This window comes from Urocitellus parryii, unplaced genomic scaffold (assembly GCF_045843805.1).
Source record: "Urocitellus parryii isolate mUroPar1 unplaced genomic scaffold, mUroPar1.hap1 Scaffold_61, whole genome shotgun sequence".
In the NCBI taxonomy this organism is placed as follows: Eukaryota; Metazoa; Chordata; class Mammalia; order Rodentia; family Sciuridae; genus Urocitellus; species Urocitellus parryii.
The window spans coordinates 1,587,944-1,611,051 of NW_027554109.1; the positions used below are offsets into that span (position 1 = coordinate 1,587,944).

The following is a 23,108-nucleotide window of genomic DNA, read 5'->3' on the forward strand; positions in this document are numbered from 1 at the left end:
TTTTACTAAAGAGAGTTTTGCAAGTAGCTAAAACCTACATATCAAGCCTCTGAAAAAAAACTGTATACATTAAAGTTCATTCCGCAAATTTTAATAATTTATTTTCTATAACTATGAATTCCAGCTTAACCCTACTACGGAGCTTGGTTAGATTAAATTGTATAGTTACAAAGAAAGGAAATTACATTTGCTAAGAAAAACATTCTTCTGAGGCTCAACAATTCTTCTGAGGTTCAAAAGACACTACACAAAAATATGTCAAATATTATTTCTATTTCCTATAGAAAAATGAACAAAACTGTAGTGTTTTAGAATAAAGTACTTAGTGTATATAACATGAGAAACATTGAAAACAGTAATCAGTGCTTCTTATGGTATTGAATTGTATTTAGACTGACAATGGAAGACAATATAGTATATTATAGACTTAGCCAAATGCTCTTTACCAAGTAATCTGATTTAATTCATTAAAAATTGCTGTTGCATAAAATAAACCATTTTCCTTAAACAGAGCAGAAAGAATATGCAAATTAATTAGTCTTCTCTGGGGTATCACTTGCCATAGCTAAAAATTCATTGCTTTATATTAAACTGTAAATTTACACATTCTTAATGAAACTGTTGAAAATTCAGATCATGCCCTTTATAAGCAAAAAGGTTTCAACTTTGAATTTAGATCCTTTTCCTTCTTCTAATCTATGGACATTAAGTAGCTAAAACACATCTTGAAAATTACCAACTTCTCTCGTCATTAATTAAATGCTTCTACACTTTGCCCTAAAAAAATGTTTTAGTTCATTTTTACAATTTAAAATCATCTGGGTACTTACCCTATTGTTTGAACACCGTTTCTATTGGATTTGATGAAATAATGTTTTCTTCCTTGTCTGGTGATATCAACCCAACCACCCTCATTGTCTATGATACCATAATGAATTGAAGCTCTACAGATGCTGGATTGCTTGAAGGAAAAAAGAGGAGACACCATGATGTTAAAATATTTAATCTCTGCCTAAGATAAAACTACTTGCTACTGATATGACTTTAAATTAAATAAATATGTCTATGTCTAAGAAAAATATACTTAATATAAGTTGCTATATCCCACATGCAAATCTTAAAAATTATAGGGAAGGATTCTATTTCCATAAAATTAACATTTTTGATACTTACCATTTCATAATGTACACTGCCAATGACTTTAGCTTTACTATCCAAACAGCCAGCAGGACATTCATACCCAAATGAAAGTAATGGAAACAAAATTTAGCTTCTCTGTACATCAGTTTGAAATAAAAAGATTTCTTATATATTGTCAGTTGATTTTGAGAATGATAGTAAGTATTACCTATTACAGGTTGTCCCTTTGCACTGGTCTCGTAATCTTACTTCACAAGAAACAATCTGGGCTAAAAAGGAAAATAAAAGAAATCACCAAAATCATCTAGATAATGTAAAAGCTGCTACATTTGTTATGTATAATACAATGACAAGTTTGGGTTCATTCCCAAATGAACCAAATTAACAAAATCTACATGGCCTGGCCATCTAGGACAAATTTTAAATTCTTATAGTGATGCAGAGGTCTTACACATTTGCTGTGTGCTAATGACCTCATTTCTGTTGCTGTCATCCGATCTTGTCTGGACGTGGGTATCATGAACTTGTGCCTGCTGTCACTCAATTTCATTGGTTTCCTCTTCTCGAGGAGGATAATAGCTATCTGACCCTTCTGTCAGAAAGAAAGAGATATTTGAGAAAAATTAATCCCAGTTTACATGAGCAAAAGTTACTAAATAATGAAATGCCTGTATACAATGTTTAGTATTTAAAACTACAAAAATCAGTACTCTTTTGGCACAGATTTTATCTTAAAGCCATAATATTAAGTACTGCACTGAAGTAAATGAAATACACATACAGGACTTTGAGCCCTTGATTCATCTGTGTGAGTATCTGGCTAATATTCAGTGGAGTCATTTCTAAACTCTGCTTGTATTTCAGTATGTTATCAGTGTTTGGTTTTCATAATGACATCAGAAAATATGCATAGTGATTTAATAATGCCAGGTATTAGGAAATGTAAGTTTTGCTTTCCCAAATGAAATCATATTTTTAGAATTTTCAGCAGGATCACATTTAGAATTCTCCCACAAGAAGGACTGATGTGCCTAAAGAAGGATTGATGTGCCCTTGTTATTTACTACCATATCCATTTCCATGGAAAACATTTTTTAAGAAGGAATTCAGTGTTCAAAAATTTCATCTTGACAATGGGAGATAGTTTCAAGCTTTAAATATATTTTTTTTTCTCAGACTGTCCTATATCAAGGGCTTATCAGTGGCACGTTATAGAGCAGTATATTATTTTCATGTGTGTCCCAGAACTCAAAACCTAGGAAAAATGAAGTCTGAAGGCAGAGGAAAGCCAACTTTAAGAAAAATGATCCTTGGTAAAGGGCAGAGACATAGCAGGTTCATGGGTAGAGTATAAAAAACAAAAACTAAACCAAACAAACCAACAACCCCCGCCCCCCCCGCCACACACACTCACAGTGAAAAGATGGTGCAAATGCTTCTGGGAATTTAAAAATAATCTGACATAGATGGGTACTTCTTGACTGCTCATTATAGCAAATGAGCATTTATTCATCAAGAGAAAGTAAGACATTTCAACCAATCATCATTAAGAAGAATGTACAAGGCAATAAAAAGCATCCCCTTGGATCCTCAAAAGCATGACTTTCACAAAGCTCTGTTAAATATAATTTTTCTCTGTGTACTATAAATGTGACACCATATTTATATTTACTTTTTAAGATTTCAAATGCATTTGAGTGTACTAATATTATAATTGTTTTGTAGTACAACAAATGCATTAATATTATAACAGTTTTATAGTACCATTATATATGTTTTGGGATATTTTGGCATAAAGAATTGTACAGCCTACAGTGAAAAGTGTAGAATCAATATAATTCATTGTATATAAGGTACATGGAGAGTTTTGCAAAAACTCTAAATTCAGTAAGAATAAACTTAAATTGTCAAAACCTTAAAAAATTAAAGCAGTTATGGAAACACTCTAGTCAACAATATATCCAAAAACAGCTATGGAAACTAAGTGTACTTTTGTGTAATTAAGTACATTTTTAAATTAATTATTATTATTTTAATGTGTGTGGTGCTGTGGAATGAACCCAGAGCCTCATGCATGCTAAGTAAGGATTCTACCCTGAGCTATACTCCTAGCCCTACTTTTTTTTTAAGTACAAATTAATGCAGACTGAATTAAAATATAAATCAAAGTGAATATTACAAAAAAATAGCACTTACCTTTGTAGCACAGATTTTCTCTACAGCCCCCTCCAAAACTAGGTGGGTAAGCAGAAGAGGGTCGTCCATGTTTGTAAGGGGCATGGCCCCACCAGTTTCCCCTTAAAGATATGATACACTCCATTAAGAGGTTGTCTAACGGCATGATTTATAAGACATTGCAACATATCACCCTATATGAATCTTCCAAGTAATGATCTTGATGTGTTACATGTATATATTTTGGTAAGCAGTCCTTTTGTTTACTAGGTTTAAATACAGATTTCTACCTCATTCTTCTGAAAATTATCAAAGTAATTTACTATATTACTGTTAAACATTTAATTTTTTTACTGAAAACTAAATATTATAATGAAATATTCACCTATATCCCATATTCTTTAATCAAAATAGCTCACAAATTTAAATTTGTCCCTAAGAATGATTGTGGAATTTTTTAGAGTATGTTCAAATGGTCTTTATAAAGATAAAAATACATTTTCTCTAATCAAAATTCTAAACATCTATGGAACAGAATAGTTCAATGAGTGAAACTGAAGACATAAATATATGATTCCTGACTTCACAAAGATCATATTTTTAATTTTCATAAACACTTTAAGAACTTATTTTATGACCTATGCAACTATAATCACTGTTATATTAGGTAAAGTGAATTAAAACAATGTGATTTACTCAATACATACTGAAAATGAGAAAAAAATCACAAATATAAATTATTTTCATGTTCTTAGAAAAATTTACATCTAAAGGTAATGTTTTGTCTACTCACTTTGGGGAATAATTGCACACCATGTAGACAGCTTTGGGCCATATCTGCCCACAGATGTTCATGTTATGGAACAAATTAATGGCACAGTCTATTCTGTTAGTGGTTGCCCACACCACCTACATTAGAGAAAAGAAAGATTCAGAAAAAGCAGGCTAAGATGGACTAAGATGACATATCCAGGAGAAAAATGAATAAAATTGAACTGGAGAAACCAATATTTATCAACCAACATGAAATGAGACAATATCAAAAAGTGTATTTTCCCCAAGACTTTGGTTTCTGCTGAATTAAACTTTTACAGGGAATCTAAAGGTAAATAATTCTTTCTTGAATAAAATGTCAGCATTTATGAAACATAAACTTACTAAATAATTCAAAATTTAATATCTTCACAAACCTGTCTGCCATATTAACATGTCTATGAACTGAATTTTACATCTTAAACAGAAAGCACTCAGAAAAAAATTGAAGTGTTGAGATTTCTTATACGACAGGATCTTTTCATTGTGCCACTGGTATTTAGGAAGTTCCAAGTTGATCTTAAATCTTATCACATGGCAAAGACGTATAGGTTTCATCTCACTGGTAGATTATTAGTCTCACTGATAATAGATTGTAGGAATTCTAGAAACTGAAATCAGTGGTGAGTTTTGTCTAGTCAAATCTGCCTATTATTTTATTTAGAAGTTTAGAACACATTCAATACCAAATATGAACATAAAATATGAAAAATATACATAAATTCTATAAACCTATAAAATGAATTGTTACTGGTAAATAAAACGAAAGTTCTATACTTTAGAGTAAAACTTTGACATTAAAGATAGTAAACTGCTCCCCATATGCATTTATTAAGGCCATATTAAAAGATGTTTCATATGAAAAATCATGGAAATAATGTATTTTTAAGTCTTTTGGACTTTTTGTGATTGTTAGTTTTATTATTTAAAGAAATTTATAAGGCTGTTTCATGTAATCAGTAATGATGTGAGTTTTTAAAACAATAACCATTTCAAATAACATAATAAAGACACATACTCAGTAAACTTTGTTCTCCTCCTGTTGCTTAATTAAATTTGAAAAAAATGAAGAGAAACATACCCCAAACATACCTGCGTATAATGAGTACATACACGGCCAGAACATCTGAATGGACAATACGGGTTACATTCATGTTCATATGGGTAGCTAAAGTCTCTCACTTCATCATACCATGCTTGCACATGAAACGTTGGGGGTCTATACCTATTAGAAGCAAATAACCACAAAGAATAAGTAAAGTTGGAAAAATTTCAAAACAAAATATGGCAAAATAGATATATAAAACTTGGTAGAAAGATAGTTCCGTGTAAGTTGCACATTTTAAGCACTTCTGTCCATTATATTGTATCAATTATTTAAAACAAGCCTAAAAACCTGCTGACAATTCTGGTATGATATTTCATTTTTGTTATTTATTTTATGATATTTTATTCTTTTAAGCATCAAGGCTTTGAAAGTCTGCAATGATAAATTAATAAGTATTTCATTTCTAGCACTTATGTTTTTGAAAACAAAAATTCACATTTTTAAGCTACCTTCCCCAATGTGCTCCCAAGTTTTGTCCGATGGATGGCAGCAGGCTTGCAGGTCTGTGCTCCCACAAACAAGTTTCAGCCCAGGATTCTTCAGATCTTTCCAGCTCCACATCCCATGTCTACAATTCAAAACAGAAATAAAATACAGTTACAAGAATACAGTGTGCATATAGAGAGTGTGGACATTTCTTAGGCTTATAGCATTCATTATTCAGTCCTTAGGATTTCTTCCTTCTCTACAAAGTCAACATCTTGGTCGTATCATCTTGATTTTCTTATCTAGACTTTTGTATTAGTCATCTAATTAATCTCCTTGACTATGTATTTCCTCCAGCCAATTTGTCTTACAAATGTTGAGAGCTACTAAAGTGATCACAAATATATTTTTCTGCTTAAACACACCCAATAAATTCCCATACACATAAAACCCATGGTCTTTGTTCCTTATGATGACATGCTATTCCTTGCTGGTATTGTTTCCTTTGCCTTAAACTTCAGTTATTGGTCATATGCACCCCTACTCTTTTTTTTCCTATCCTACCTTACATAACACAGTCTCTGTGATACCTTTTCAATTCTTTTAGAAATTGAAGCTCTCAAAGACTCTTTATTTAGCACCTATGACACTATAGTATTAATGTCTGATTGCATGTCTGATTATTTTCCTGAGACATAAAGTTGTCACAAGGCAGTTTACCTCATGCATTTTCTGAGTCTGTCAATAAATGCTGGTTGAAAACATGAATGAATAATAAATTTGATTCCTATAAAATATGTATGATTTTTATACATTAAATTAAATGACAACCAATTCATTTTAAAATAATCTATAAGGAAATTATTAAAATTATAAAATGATTACAGAAATAACTTTTCAAGCTCTGGGTTTAGAATTCAACTTGGTATTAATTTGAAAAATAGGCAGTGTGCTAAACATGATAGTAAAGGAACTAAGTCAGGTAGAAAGGGGATTGATCTTGGCACTACCACTTCAGTGTTATGAAGACAGGGAAAGAGTTCAGGGAAGAGAACATGAGCACAACTAAAGGACTAGCAAGGAGATTTCAGAGAGTAGATGAACTGAAATGACATTTAGGAATCTAAATTCCTCAAAGTTGATGGGAGACTGAAAGTAAGTGGTAAAGAAACAGAAAAGGTGAAGATTGACATGTTATGAGAAAGGAAAAAAGGGAAAGAGAAATAGAAGTATGTGTCTGTGGATTTCCCTGGCAGAATCTCAGCAGGCAGTACAAGGACTATATATCTGCCAAGTAGAGCACAGAAATATATAATTGGAATTCTGGAGTTCTATGTGAAGAATTATGCAGTTATTCACCCAAAGATTAATTTATTCAGGAAAAAAGATGTAGAATGATAAGCATAATTAAAAAAAATTATAGGGTTACCAAAATCAAAAGGGAGGAAGAACAATTAAGATTGTACATTGTGTCAAAAAATGATCAGAAAATTGAGAGAATCTAAAAAGGACTAGATTACAGGAATGACAGAACAAGAGATTTGAGGAATCACGAATGGGCAATGAGGCCCAGTGCCATATAAAGGTTGAGAAATATGAGGTTTGCTAAGTACCCACTCAGGATTAAGAGCAATTTCAGATCAGTGATGGGGAGAAATCTTAAAAAGTTAAGTGGAAAGAAAGTGGGGAAAAGCAAGTATGGGTGAATTAATGCTTTGCACAGAAGGAAGAGAGGTGAGGTAGAAGTTGAAGAAGGGAGGATGTCAGGGTGTGGGGAGAATTTGTTACTTTGATTTTAAAAAATGAAAGAAACCATGGAGACAGACAGACAGACAGACACACACACACAAACACACACACACACCAGTGTGAGGAACAGTCTCATAATTCATTCATATAATTTTCCCTAGATAATAATTCCTCCCTTTATGTTATGAAAACATAAAGAAAATCATGTTTTCAAAGTCACAAAGTAAAATATAATCAAAGTTAGAATAAGTATATTCCTATTATTGAACACTTTTATTAACCAGAAAAATACACAGGGACATATGTTTACATGCAACTAAAATCTTAGGAGCTGTAAGACTTTCATAAAAACTTAAATTTTACTGTTAATTAATGTCAAATATTCAAGATAACCAGTTTTATGACAAATATGAGAAATGCATGCTACAAATAAATATCTATCAGACATGTACTCTTTGCTAATATGGGCATACTATTCATTAACTTGTAACTACTAATTAATTTGTTTGACTTAACTTTATAATTACATATTTTATCTATTATATGAAAATATAATGCAAGTTGCTATAGTTATCTGTCTAAACAAAATTTAGGTTAAAACTAACGAATTCGGCTAAAGTCCCAGAAAATGGGCAAAATGCTGATTTTCCTTTTGTTTCTAGAATGTTGAAGAAATAATCACCTCTCATGTTTCCAAGCAGAACTAAGAAATAGGTTGTCCTTAAAGGACAAATTGTCCACAATGCTGGAAATCAGGGACTTGCATCTTGTTAAGTCATACTACAAAACTACACTTATCCTAAGGTGTCCAGTCCAGCAACCGCCTGTCAGGAACAGACAGGAATTGGAGGAAGATCACACACAGATACATATGGCTAGGGAAAAAATGCCTAGTGATGTTTTAAAATGCTCTCCCCACACAAGGTATAGATGAATTCCCCCCTCTCTCCTTCAGTCTGAGCTGCATAGTGACTTCTAATAAACAGAATGAGGTTGTAAGACTTTTAAGGCTAGGTTAGGAAACAGAGCTTTTATCTGCTTTTGGTTTATATTTATTTTCAATTTTAAGAAACATCTTGAATACCTGAGCCAATAATTTAAAAGTTGGGCCACAGCAAAGAGATAACTGGAAAGACAATGTGGAGAGATAACACAGAGATGGAGATCAAGAACAGCTTGCTCCATTAAGGAATTTGGAGCCCAACCCCACAATATGTAGATCGGAGCCAACTTTTTCTTCTATCAGATGCAGAGTCTCTGATTTGATATCAAGCTCTTTGATCCATTTTGAGTTAACTTTTGTTCATGGCGAGAAAAAGGGATTCAGTTTCATTTCGTTGCATATGGATTTCCAGTTTTCCCAACACCATTTGTTGAAGATGCTATCCTTCCTCCATTGCATGCCTTTAGCCCCTTTATCAAATATAAGAAAGTTGTAATTTTGTGGATTGGTCTCTGTGTCCTCTATTCTGTACCGTTGGTACACCTGCCTGTTTTGGTACCATTACCATGCTGTTTTTGTTACTATTGCTCTGTAGTATACTTTGAAATCTGGTATTGCTATACTGCCTGATTCACACTTCCTGCTTAGACTTGCTTTTGCTATTCTGGGTCTTTTATTTTTCCATATGAATTTCATCCAGCTTTCTGAGCTCCAGCCAAGCCCTCAGGTGATGGTGATCCAGGTCATGGAAACATGTAGGACCCCAAAGGAGCACCACCAGATAACCTGCATTAGAGTCCTGAAGACCGTCATTTGAGGTCATTTTGCTCTTGTTTCACATGGTTCTATAATCTTAGATGTTATTTTTTTTGGATAAAATTGAAGATAGACCCTTTTTAGAGAAGATATACAACTAGCTTCAAATTAATAAATTTGTAAATTTTGATAGTTTGTTTATATATACTATATAGAATTTAAAATCAAATCTAAAATATTGCATTCATATGCTTTAGGCTAATTTTTTTTTAATTTGTAAAATATGTCAGCTGAAATTTGGTTACTCAGAAAGACAACTTTGAAGACAACTTTGAGGACTTTAATTAGTGACAATTTAAAATAAATTATTTAAAGAATGTAATCAAGAATAGGTATTTAGGTCAGATTCAATAATACAAATCAAAAAGATTATTAGAACACAAGGTACTGGAAATATAACACTTCTGGAAGAAATACTGTCATGACATGATGACAGTATGGTATGTGTATATTTTCATACTACAACATGTTATTTCAGGTTTTAAGACTATCAATAATTCATTGTACCCATTCTGTTTAAAATTAAGGTTGGTCTCTAAGAATTGCTATTTAAATTCAGGTTTGAAAATTAAATCAAGATGGCCTAAGGGGCTTTGGTTTTGTTTCTTTCCTCTCTGAACTATTCACCCAGCATTCAAATTAAACTACACTAAAATTACCATTTAATAAAATGGATCCCGAGATAAATAGAAATGAAAACACCTTTGTTTTCCAGCAACATTTATATGTTGTTCATTCTTAGAACATAGTAATGTCTTCAATGAAATTTTATTAATAAAAGAAACATTGAGAATACTATTGACATTCTTCATTTCATTTCATTGTATTTTTTCTGGTTTTTGTTTCTGTAGTATTGGGGATTGAACCTAGAGTTTGCATACTCTAGGCAAGTGCTCTACCACTGAGCTACACTCCCAGCTTAACATTTTTAAGCCAGTCCAATATGGCGGCTTACTTATTCCAAGTATGTGTGTGTACAAATTTAAATCTTAACAAAAGACTTTGAATACATAATGACTTTCGTATTAAAATATTATATTTGTAGAAAGTAGAAATTCATAGTTATCTGGACTAACATTAAACTTTGACCACTATCCTTTGTGAAATATGAATGAATATGAGCAGTTCATATTCCCACCAGGATATCTGCTATCTTGCTCAAATAGAGTATTCAATAGTAGTTGGAAATCATTCAAGAAGATGGCTTTAGTAGAGGTAAGACTACAAGCTTACCAGTAAGTTATATCACTATATATTAGGCAAAAAGACTCCTTAGAAATTTAGTGTTTTCTCTCTCTTAAGTATGGAGAAGTTTTCCCTTTAACAGTTTTAAGTATTTTCAATTATATCTTCTTGAGCATAGTAAGTTTATAGCTATTTTCAGATTTATATAATTTGGAAATTGATGTTTTGGGAATTCACTCTTCATAGCTTCAAATTTTTTATTGCACTGTGTCATACAAGAGTTTAAGATGAATGTTGATTAGTCACTATGAACTGTTTGGAGATGAGCATTATCTGATAACTAAGTCTTTGCAATTGGTAGTTGCTATGATTTGAATATGAGTAGTTGTCCTCCAAAAATACATATATGATGACTTGGTGCCCAGAGAAGCTCTGTTAAGAGGGGCTGTGAAACTTTTAGGAGATAGGGCCTGATGAGAGGTTCTTATGTCATTGGGGGTCATACCCTCATAGGACTGTGGGCTCTACTCATTTTCTTCTCTGCTTGATATGTGACTGCTTGCTTCATGATGTGCTCCCACCATTGCCATGGGATGCCCTCACCAAAGGCCCAAAGCAATGGGGTAACCTAATCCTAAATTTGAACCTCAAAAGCTGTGAGCTAAATAAACCTTTTGTCTTTATTAATTGCCTCAAGTATTTTGTTTTAGTAATGTGAAGCTAACACAGTATTAAAAACTACAGTGAAAGACAGACCATATTCCATGTAAAAGTTAAACATCCATTTCATACAGAACATGTTATAATCAATTATTGAAAAACTTTAAATAGCATAAACATATATAAGACTAAATTTGTTGTATGTATTCACAAAAGTGATATATCTTTAATGTATTCCCAAGATGAATGTGAAAAAAAAATCATAATCGGTTCTTAAGTATCATCCTATTAAGTAATCTAATGAAATGACAAACACAAGTCCATGACATAATTTACAACTTAATGTGGACTTTTAAAATATGCATTACTTTCTAGCAAAATAATAATCTAACATAAGCACAGTGGCATTAAAAAAGCAGTAATGCTGGACGTCTGGATCTATGTTGGATGCTCTGGCCTTGCCTTCCCACCACTGAAAATTTCAAGTAACATGAAAAAACTATTTTCTAAAGCTGTTTGAGCATTTGGAATAAACTCTGAAAAATAAATTCTGTGGTCAAGGGTGATATGTTGTTTTTTTTCCTCATATGTGGATGCTAGAAAGGAAAAGGGGGGAAAAGATGAGTCTTTGATCTCATAAAAGTAGAAAGGAGACCAGTAGAATAGAAAAAGAGGCCACGTGGGGAAGAAAGGGAGGAAAACAGGGATTTATTCAATATAGCAGAATGATATATACTCAATATAATAGAATGATATTGACCAGATTACATGGTTCTATCATTGGCACATATGTATAATTATAATGCACCAATACAATATAGGAAAAATTAACAAATAATAAAAATTTAAAAGTGATTATGGAAGGGGTGGGAATACTTCAATTTGAGGAAAACTAATTAATTTCACAAACATCCTGCATTGGGTCCCATGACATACATAATTTGGAAAACCACTCCTGTATCTCCAATACTACCCACCCCGTTTCTGAGCATACTGTCAGAACCAATGAGAGCAGCTTTCTGTGAGGCTAAAATGTCCCTTCCTGAGGGCTTCGTGTTCTGGACAAATACCTCAAGGGCATGAGTAACACACTTTCCTCCCATTTTATTGTATAGGCTGAGACCAAGGTAAAAACTACTCAACCATAGGTAATTAAATAACCCATAAATCAAATACTATTAAAATTGTACCTTTTCATCTCTATCCCTTTGATTATGTCAAGTTTGGTTTCTGTTTTTCTTATCTGTAACATCAGAGAAATGGAAAATATCTTTTTCCTTCCTTTTAGCTTTAAATGCTATTATTTGGACTTATGTTCCCTTGGAAATGGCCTGTAGTACTTTGCAGCACCCATAAGAACATAATAACAGTAAAATAATACTTCTGATGACAATAAAGAGATTCTCTTAACTAAGGGGCAAAAGCAGTTTTGTGACTTCCAAGATCACATAACCAAGTAGACTTCAGATGTTCTAATTATGAGTAATTTTTAAAGCAGAGCTCAATGGTTTCTGAGCCACTTGTATTAACACTGTTCAAAATAGATATATATAACAAAAGGTACGAATTTCCAATTAAGGGAATAAGAAGATATTTTTAATCAAGAAGTTAAAACCAGGCCTCTCTTTAGCCTTGTTCTGAAAACACAATGGTAATATATTTGAAATAAGGCACAGTCCTCTTTGTGTAATTTTTCTGAAAGTTAACAGGAACACAGTGATTTTTGTGTCAACTCATGAATATCAAAGTAATTTAAATATATATATATATATATATATATATATATATATATATATATATAATTATCTTTTATAATAACACCTTTACGAGATTATTCTTGCTATCTCACCACTTCTAAAAGACAGGTTCTTAAATTAATCATCTTACTTCAAAAATTAAATACCTCCTCAAATCACTTGTTTTTTCTTATTTAAATCAGAAACTGCAATAAAAATAATCAGATGAAATGTGTTGTCCATGTGATCCTTTCTTTAACTGGATCACCCAGATATCCCAACAATTCATTATTCTATGGAAGCAACATCAGACAGTTTAAAAGTCACCGTATTCAAATTCCAAATACAACTCTTCATTCTAAGTCTTCAAGGCAACTTTCTTTTCTTCCAAACAGACATCTTCGAAATAAATAAATAAATAATTCTGTGCTGAAAAGGCATCTGATATTTTAGTTAGCGAGTCACCTGGTATTAAAAAGCACTATGGAAAAGAGCCGCAATGTGCCCCTGGCCATTTGAGGTTACTGCAGGTATTCAACTGCTCTGTTTCACCTGTCCTGAGAAGACTTTATAGTTGTGGGGAAAATGCACAAGGCTCAGGTTTCAAAGGAAGCACTTAAGTCACCAGCACAGAGGCACTGCCAGCTAGAGAGCAGGATCACCTCAAGGCCATACACACAGTGAGGTCTCCAGAAAACTGCAGAGACTGTGAGGCAGGCCAGGCAAGGTTTCTTTAAAATTGACTCTAAAACAAAGCCACATCACTAAAAGAAAAGTATGTAACCCCTGAGAGAGATGCCTAAAATTAATTAATTTCTGATATGGAAATCAGAATTCCAATTAAACACCCATGTTTTAATATTATACTAATACTATACATATACATATATTTTTTTTCTGGGGGGAGGGGGAGTTATCAGGGGATTGAACTCAGGGACACTTGACCATTGAGCCACATCTCCAGCTCGATTTTGTATTTTATTTAGAGACAGAGTCTCACTGAGTTGCTTAGCACCTTGCTTTTGCTGAGGCTGGCTTTGAACTCACCATCCTGCCTCAGCATCCTGAGCCACTTGGATTATAGGCACATACCACTGGGTCCACGGGTACTATATTTAATATTATAACAGATGCATAATATAGGGCAGACTTTCCTCATGGTGCAATAGAGCCATTAATCTGAAACAACACTTACATTACATTTTGTCCAGCATTTCTATTAATTAACCTCATCTCATTGTACAATTGAGGCCCTTGTGGCTCAACCATTCTCAACATGGGCCCTTTACAGCTGCTCTAATAAACTTTTACGATGGCTCCTTATATAAAATTTGGCTTAGAATAGATCACAAATAAACACTTATTGATTATTTCGAGTCTCACATTTGGCCTGGGACTGAGCAATAGCTTAGGTCAGATGTACCAGAACCTGAGTTCCCAGCCTTAGATAACCATGCTTAGAAACCACTAGGGAATTCTGTCAAAATATAGATTCTGACTCAGTTGGTCAGGAGAGAAATGCTAAGTCTCACCTGGTGCCAGGACCGTGCTGAGAAGCCATGCTTTCAGTAGTAAGGTTCTAACACCTGTCCATTCATATTTCTTGGTCACACCAGAGATAACCACAGGACTGTTCTCTCTATCCTCTCTTCCTTAACTACTTAAACCTTATCCTTTTTCCTCTTGGAAAGTCCCTTCTCTTGGAACCAACTGCAACCACAAAACTCCCTTTATCTCACCCTCCTCTGAATCTTTTTTAAACATATAAGTTACCTATTACTATATGTTATAGCTTGTATGTGCTGTGGTTTAGATCTCGAGTGTCCCCCAAGGCTCATGTATTGTAGGCATGGTCCCCATGAAACAACATTCAAAAGTGGATATCTGGAGATAGGACAGGATTGTGAAGGCTCTCATCTCACCAGTGGATTAATTCATTGACAGATTCATAATTTGAGGGTTTTATTGGGAGGTGGTGGAAACTGTATAGAATGTGAAGCCTAGTAGGAGGACGTAGGTCAGTGTGGACATGTCCTGGAAGGGTATATCATGTCTCGTGTCCCCTTTTCCCACGCCCTCTCACACACTCTCTTTTTTTTCCTATCACTGTCTATCTGTCTCTTTCACTCTCTTGCTCTCTGCTTCATGGCCACCATGAGCTAGCTGAACAGTTTTCCTTCCACCATGATGTTTTTGCACTGGAGTCAGCACACAATGGCCTGAATCCTCTGAAACCATGAGCCAATATAAATTTTTCCTCCTGTCAGTTGATTTTCTCAAATATTTATCACATGAATGAAAAGCTGTCTACCACACTACATATTCTCCTAATTCTCTCTATTGCTTTGAGTCTTACCAAACCAGAATTTTAACTCAAAATTTGTGCCTTATACTTTTTTTCCATGGCACCTATTTGCCTGAGACTGGGCAATAACTTAGGTCAGATATACAAGAACCTAAGTTCCCAGCCTCAGACGTACATGATGATTTAAATTTAGGTGGAAGGACGTCCGTTACATAGGGGTAAGTCCCTATCAGTTGAAGTTGAATTTTTCTGTAAATGTCATAACTTTTTATAGACTTTCTCATAAAGGCTACAGTAATGCCATTACTCTGTTCATTGTCATGTAAAGAGAAGAGTCGTTTACTCTTCAGGACTAAGCTCTCAAGATCTGAGGAGACCTCAGTATTCAGTTTTTAATATTTCATATATTTTATATTTTAATATCAAAATAATAGTAACAGGGTTTGAAACTAATTAAAACTTGCTTTAATTTACTGCACTTAGAGATGCCTACTTTAAAACCAAACATTAACATGACAATTTTGTAAAAGAAAAAGTTGGTGGACAGATAGAAACAGACACTACAATTTAACATCAAATTTCCCACTTAAATCAATGACTAATATAAGAAACATTAAATGCATGTTACATATTTTGAAACTCCAGTATAACACTATTCATTTTACCTCTCTCACTGTATTGAGAATTCTGTGTTATTATCAAAGATTCTTGCCTCAGGAATGACAGGTTTCTATGCTTCCAGAGAAAGCCATGCAATCTCTATGTCTTCTGTTTTCTTGACTGCCAAGAAGCTGAAAGTTATTTTAATAACAATAGCATTTCTATCAGATTCTTCACTTTACTGTGGAATATGCCTACAGCATCCTCTTCCTGACATTTAAAACAATGACTATCATGATGGTAAATATGCACATACAGCTTTCCAAAGTCTTTTTTCTGAAAACCTGAGAAATAAACTTTATGTTATTCTTCATTTGTCCCCATACAGTCATCTCAGCCCCTGATGTCATGTACTATGCTTCAAAAGGCTCAACTACCTAGAGTCCCCTCAGGCTCTCTGGCTTCTGGTTGTTTTTGGCCAATGGAAGACACGGATGACAAATCAGGGCAATTTAAGTACTGATTATGCCTTCTGAGTCCTCTCCTCTCTGCCTGTCCATGGTGATGGTGTTCTCTCACACAGTCCAATTCCAGGTTTCAGTCCCACTAGGTTGTGGCTCCACCACTCAAGGCTGGACATCCAACCATCTCCTGTACATCTCTCACCTTAACCCAGTCCACACTCTGCCTATAGACCTCTCTTTATTATTCTATTTCTGTAGAGCACATATTAATGTATCATTTGTTTCCTGAGAAACAAATATCTGAGTATAAAAGGATCTCAAAATTATATCAGCAAACTAACATATTATTTGACACATACCAGATCTTAATAAATGTTTTCTTCTTCCTATTACTCTAAGAATCACAAGACTCTAAGAATCTGCTGTAATTAATATAAACTTTTAATTTCCATTTGGAACCTTGATATTCACATGACCAAGGATGAATTTCAAACCCATTTTTTTTCATCAGTGTTGGGGATCAAACTCGGGGCCTCTTGCATGCCAGGCAAGTACTCTGCTGTAAGCTATGCCCTCAGCTCCCTAAATCCAAAGTTTTAAATGATCTAAACACAGGATAATCACTGCCATCTAAAGTTCAAATGAAAGAATAATCACAGAATATGAATTAAAATTTAGAGTAAGTTATTCCTAGCATTGCTTCGAATCTCTTAATAGTCAAATAATTGGAGACCTTGCTAACATTAAATTCCCAAGATTACATTTCTTCTAAAGCTTCTAACTTCAGGAAATAAATGATACAACAACATGTGCTCTACAGAAAAACTAAATAAAAGAGTTTAGGTGATACCAATACTATATATATATATATATATATATATATATATATATATATATATATACATACACACACACATACACAGAAATACATGTTTGTATATATACATGCATATGTATCTATATATGCTAAGACAAATATTTTTAAAATATGAAGAAACCCAAAGTTTTAAAATAATTTGTATTGATTTACGGAAACCAAACTAAATGCTGCCAAACTACTCCCAATGACATCTTTCTTTACAGGTAAGCAGAGAAAAAATTAATAGTGATATGCTCTTGCTCAAGTCTGCCATGAGTATCACTCAATAGAACAAGGTTCTCCATTATTTGGGAAAATATCCCTTTGAATATCTACAAAATAGAGGCCCAGATCAGTTCACACAGATCACATCTCCCACACTCTCCCATTCAAAGCTGCACTCATATTTCCCTACCAATAACTGCAGACAAAGTTCTCACCATCCAAATGCTCTCTACTACAGACCCTGCTACATGATCACTATAACCTCTTCCAAATAGCATTTCAAAATATACCTCTTCTAATATACCTCCCCTAGCCACTCCTTCATTCTGAATTTGTTATGCTTATGCAGTTTAAAAGATACTAATGTTTTCTTCTTACCACATGGTGATTTATATTTTGAAGACAGTTCTCAGTGGAAAGCCCTGGCATTGTGATCATTCTATCTTCAGGAAGATTCCCCTCCCTGCCTTCAGAGAGGTTCTGACCACCCCACATCACATGACAGAGATGTCAGTGACCCATTGCAGCTCTGAAAATCACAAAATCCATGAGAATTTAAAAACCCATCATGCTTACTAAAGAAGTTTTTCCCTCTAATCAAAAAACTGCTGCACTTAAAAATGGAAAATTAAGTAAAACATAAGCTCTCTACTTCACTGGGAAGAATGCCTTTGCAATTTTCTAACGGAACTAACTTGTCAAAACAGAATCAAATCCTTTGCATTCAGTCCACTTTAAATTGTTGAAAAATCTAGTCATCTTTGTATTCATTCATCACAGTGTTTCTCCTTCCAACTAGCATAATACTGAGCTTAGAGCACCTGTGAGCTGCTCAGCTGGGGATTACAAAGATTACTACAGCACAGTCTCTAACCACAAAGGAATGCAAGGACAGGGGGGAGGGGGGACATATAGAGAAGAGGCAGAGGCATGTCTAGGAGGTTATGGAGACCAGAACTGGGGTGGAGGCAACATGTGACTCTGGAGGGAAGGTTTATTCAAAAGCTGATTATGAGGAAAAGTAGAAACCCCTTAAAGAAAAATAATCTGCTGGGATGAATGAGCTTGATCAGCATAAAAACCCCAAGGCATACAGAATGAGTACAGAGATGTTCCCATGTAATAGCACTGCTTTTTATTGTTTTGGTTTTACTCACTTTGTTCACAAAAATCTCAGCATAAGAGACCTCTTGGTCTTTTCTTCACAGATAAGATCTGATGTCCTTACTCCATCTTCATTCAAGAGCCACCCCAATGCATTATCATGTCAGTATTTGGGTGACTGCTCTTTAATGCTGGATTTGCAACACCATCAACATAAAAGGGAGAGCTCATAATAATAACTCCATGTTCATGGCAGGTCTCACCTAGTAGTGAGACCTGCCCTTTCTGAAATTCGCCTTCCTCCCTTCTCACTCATATGCCTTTGAATTGTCTCCTGTCACTGGCAGCACTTTCACTATCCTGTAGAGCAGGGTCATTGCCAAATTTTGATGTTGCATTTCCTACTCCTCAGATGGAGCTCAACAGTAGGCCGACATATTGGACATGCTGTCCAAGCCTCTTCATTTCTGAAGTCTAAATACTTAGGAGGGTGGAAAGGGGCTTCTCTTCTCCTGCATCAGTTGTTACACTTGCTAAATATAAAAAGAGAGAAGGAGAAAGAAATCATTGAGAGGGAAAATTAAAGAAACTGAATTCTGGAGTCAGCTATTCATGTCTGCTTTTAAACCTTGCTTCAAGCTTTCCTTCTACTTCATATGGGGATACCAGCAGTTACCATAATCACCTGGAACCTTGTTAGGAATGTAGGATATTAGATCCACCCCTAGATCTACTAGGTCAATATCTGCATTTTAACAAGAACCCAGGGAAGTCTATGCACATTAAAATTTGAGGGAAATGGAATAAAGTACCCCTATTTCTACCCAACAAACCATATCTCATTGGTTTTTTAATGAAAAATATTTTCTACCCTTAATATCCTGGTAACTGATTTCAAAATATGTGTTAGTTAAATGTGTAAAATATAAAGCATGAACTGCTTTATGCAAAAGATACTGCGTTGGTTTTCATATTTTGCCTTTGAAGTTGATGAGCCACTAATACAGGCTATCTGTTGACTTTCCCCCAATGAGCTACATGTAGGTAGTTGACACAGTAATACCTTATTGATTCTATTAATCAGTATAGACTAAAGAAAACCAGTAAGATTCACAAGATCACAGTGTTAGGTTCCTATCTTTGGCCAGTTAGTAACCCATGAATGCAAGTTACATAGTTGGGTCAATGGTACCTAATTGTATTTTTTAGAGTTCCTATGCAAATATCTATATTTAGCATTCAGTTTTCAATGTAAACCTCAAATATACTATCTGGTCTGTGTATCCTGATCTGTATTGTCTGATATCCAGATATTTTAAAATGGATCCCCTCCTATGATGACTTAAATTATCTCTTTTTTGCCTAGTCAAGCCATGGCACTATGGGCAGTGGCTGGACAGAGTGATCTGAACAATGGCAAAATAGAGAAGGCACCATTATTTACCATATCTGATTTTTTTTAGTAACATCATGACATACTAGTAAACTTCTCCCATACCTAATAGACTTCTGAACTTAAAAGTAATGAGAGAAAAGTGAACTTGAAGTATCTCAACACCTCCCATATGTCTGACTCCATAAGTTCCCTTACTCAGAATCTCCAGAATCACTATTTCATAATAGTGATAATAGTCCTATCTTTAAACCCCCTTCTTTCCCTCCCACTCAATCCCAGCTAATGATTTTGCTTCATAGTTCACTGGAAGTAATAAAAGCATTCATATAAAAATTTCCTTTTCTTTATCAAACACACCAAATGACCTACTTCTGTGTCAACAGCCTCAGCCTTTGCTGTTTGAATAAATGAACTGACTTGTAGTTCTATTTTCTCTCTCCCACACCAAGGGCTTTCTCAACTTGTTTGTTTCCACTGACCTATAAATACGTTCACAAAAAATTAAAGCAAAGCTTTTTCATATGCCTCTATAGCTATAGTCTCCCATTTCTCCAATTTCCTTCACAGCAATGGTATCTTGAGTAGGTAAGTTACTTCATTTGCATATCCTCTAATCTGTTCTTACTCCTCACCAGGGCTTTTGGGCACACTTCACCCCTGAAATCCCGTAAGAAGGTTACCAACAGCCTCCATATTGACAAAATTAACTTATCTTCATATCTTACAGCTTTTTCAGCAATACTGAAAAAAGTGACCTCTCCTTTGTCAATCTTTCCTCTCCTGGCTTTGTGACACCAATTTAATCTGTCTTTCCCTCCAAGCTTGCCAGCCACTTGTTCTCAACTTCTTTGCTGGCTTCTCCTTTCTGCTGGATCTTTTCATAGTACCATGCCCCTGGGCTCAATCTAAGGTGTCGACCCCTGTAAATAAATCTTCTTCTAAAATGATGTTGCTCAGCAAGTTGAGTTCGGATAGCTCCTAACAATATCTATATGATCCCCACACTCTTATCTAAATTATTTTCATCTCTTCACTGACCTTAAAATGCAACTGAGGATGGCTCAGAACCTCAAACTAAACTTAGCCAAAATGAAAATCCTGATTTCACCTTCACCTTCTCCTGCTGTTTCTCCTCCTGTCTCATCAAATGCTTCAACTATTCACCAAGGGGCTTTTAAAACCTCAGAACAGGAGCTGGGGGTATAACTCAATTGGCAAAATGCTTGCCTTGTATACATAAGGCCCTGGGTTCAATCCTTAGTGCATGCACACACACACAAAAAAAAAAAAAAAACTCAGAAGATTCTATATTCTTTCTTATACCTCACTGTTTACAAAACTAGTCAACAATATTATTACCAAACATTCACTGAAAGCACATACCTCTCTCCATCTTTATCAGTCTCACCCTGGCCCAAGTCACCACTATCTTTTCCCTAGAATATAGTGATGGATTCCTAACTCAGTGAAAGGCTGACAGAGATTGACACTGGCAATAAGGCTACATCAGTTCCTTAAAAGAAACTGTCCAGTGGCTTACCATACTAGGAATAAAATCCAACCAGACCCAAAAGTTCTCTGGTCCATGCTTGTGTATCTAGTTCATCTTCACTTCCCCTGTTACTGAGGAACATTCAGTCACATTGACCTTCTTTATGAAGCTCCAATAGATTACTTGAAGACTTTGTGTTCGGTATGTTTCTTCTGCCTAGAATAATAGTCTGTGTATCTCTGCTTAGCTGACTCCTTGTAATTCAGTTTTCATTTCAAAAGCCAGCAACTCAGAGAAACCCTCCGCTACTATTCAACAGGACTAGTCAACAGATGCTTAAATCATGTCCAATTATTTGGTTGTATGAATTCCTAAAAGGAATATCTAAGAGAATACAACCTGAATGATAACAAAGAATAAATGATCCTGAACTATCACTCTTAACCGTGATTATATATAGCTACAAATATATATTTTCAATCTTTCATAAAGGACTTCAGTAAAGATAACAAAAAAATGCAAGGAAATTGCATTTTCATATGACTGCCTGTAATTTGAGATCTGTTCCCTCTTGAATTTCCTTTTTAAAACTAGGTTGAAAAATTACAGTTAGCAGAGCATTAGCAATACACTGTCCTGTTCTGAATCTCATGCTAATATTCTCATCTTCTATTATGCATGGAACAGGGTAAATGGCTGGGTTTAGGGATTGGGGAGGAGATAAATTAGGAAAACAACAGACTTCTTTTTTCAAGGAAGTTACAAGGCAAGGTAAATTCTACCACCTTAAACTTTTAGGATTGTGCTGATAACATGAGTATCAAGTAACTGGTGATATTTGGAATCTCTGTAACCACTCTGGAAGACCCTGCAAGTTGACAGATCCAGAAACTTCTCCATTAATATTTAAACCAGAATGGATAATGCCCTCAGTTTTCAAAAACCTGAAGCCTAGGCATACAGAGATTTAGATCTTGTACTAGATGCAGAAAATCCCAGCCTACTAGAAGCAAAGTCAATTGCATAATCTGGCAACAAGGCTTTCTTGAATTTTTCAGGATCAATGTTATGATTACAAAAAGGTTTACATTCACACTCTTGCTGCTTTTCAACACCTTCACAGCTGCCACCACATTCCTAGCCACCGTCACTGTGATTACTGCAGTCACTGTGTCTCTCTTCCCATCATTGCCCCTCTGTTCACCACTTAAATATGATTTTCAACAAATCCAAACAGTCCTGAGTAAGTATAAGATAAGCTCCTCCTCTATTCAAATCTCAAAAAAAAAATTTAATCACTAAAAGGGAGAATCTCTATAATGACCTGTATTTTTCCTTGCTAACTAGTTCTTCAACCTCGTTTTCTACACTTCCCCAGCTTTATCAGGCACATTGCCAGGTCTGCACACTCAGGGGCTTCACATCTATTCCTTGCTAGGAAGAACGCTTGCTAGGTTCAGTGCTGGGCCTCAAACAGTGCATGGTAAACACCAACATATATTGAACAAAAGAATTAATATTATTACAATTGCAGAATTTTGTGGTATTCTTCTAACTCTGATTATTTCATTGTAACTCCATGCCATGTCTTGCCTGTCTAAAGCCCTACTTCAGTTGCTTACATTTAGTAACTCCCAGAACTCCAGAGAGTTCCTCTACAGTTATTATAAAGTTCAGTAGAACTGGGCTATAAGGTCACTTTATTTCTACAAGCAATAGCAATTTCCAAAAGAAAAAAATTTAAAGTGTCAATGCATTTTTTAAATACAATTTTCATAAACTTTAAAATCTTGTAAATGAAGATACTTAAATCAAAATATTATTTGCTTTAAATATATATATTATTTTAAGCATTACTGAAGTGAAATAACACTTTGGGAAAATCAAAGAATCTATTTCATCTGGATATGGT

At 34.5% G+C, this 23,108-nt stretch overlaps 1 protein-coding gene across 1 annotated transcript in view; it reads right to left on the reverse strand.

The window, feature by feature from the left end:
* The window catches only part of LOC144252857 (cysteine-rich secretory protein LCCL domain-containing 1-like), a 42,455-nt gene that overhangs the window by 13,932 nt on the left and 5,415 nt on the right, over window positions 1-23,108 (reverse strand). Inside the window, 8 exon segments of the mRNA XM_077794936.1 lie at window positions 831-961; window positions 1,174-1,241; window positions 1,350-1,409; window positions 1,592-1,732; window positions 3,337-3,437; window positions 4,109-4,224; window positions 5,221-5,353; window positions 5,686-5,804. Coding sequence (XP_077651062.1) covers window positions 831-961; window positions 1,174-1,241; window positions 1,350-1,409; window positions 1,592-1,732; window positions 3,337-3,437; window positions 4,109-4,224; window positions 5,221-5,353; window positions 5,686-5,804 — 869 coding nt within the window.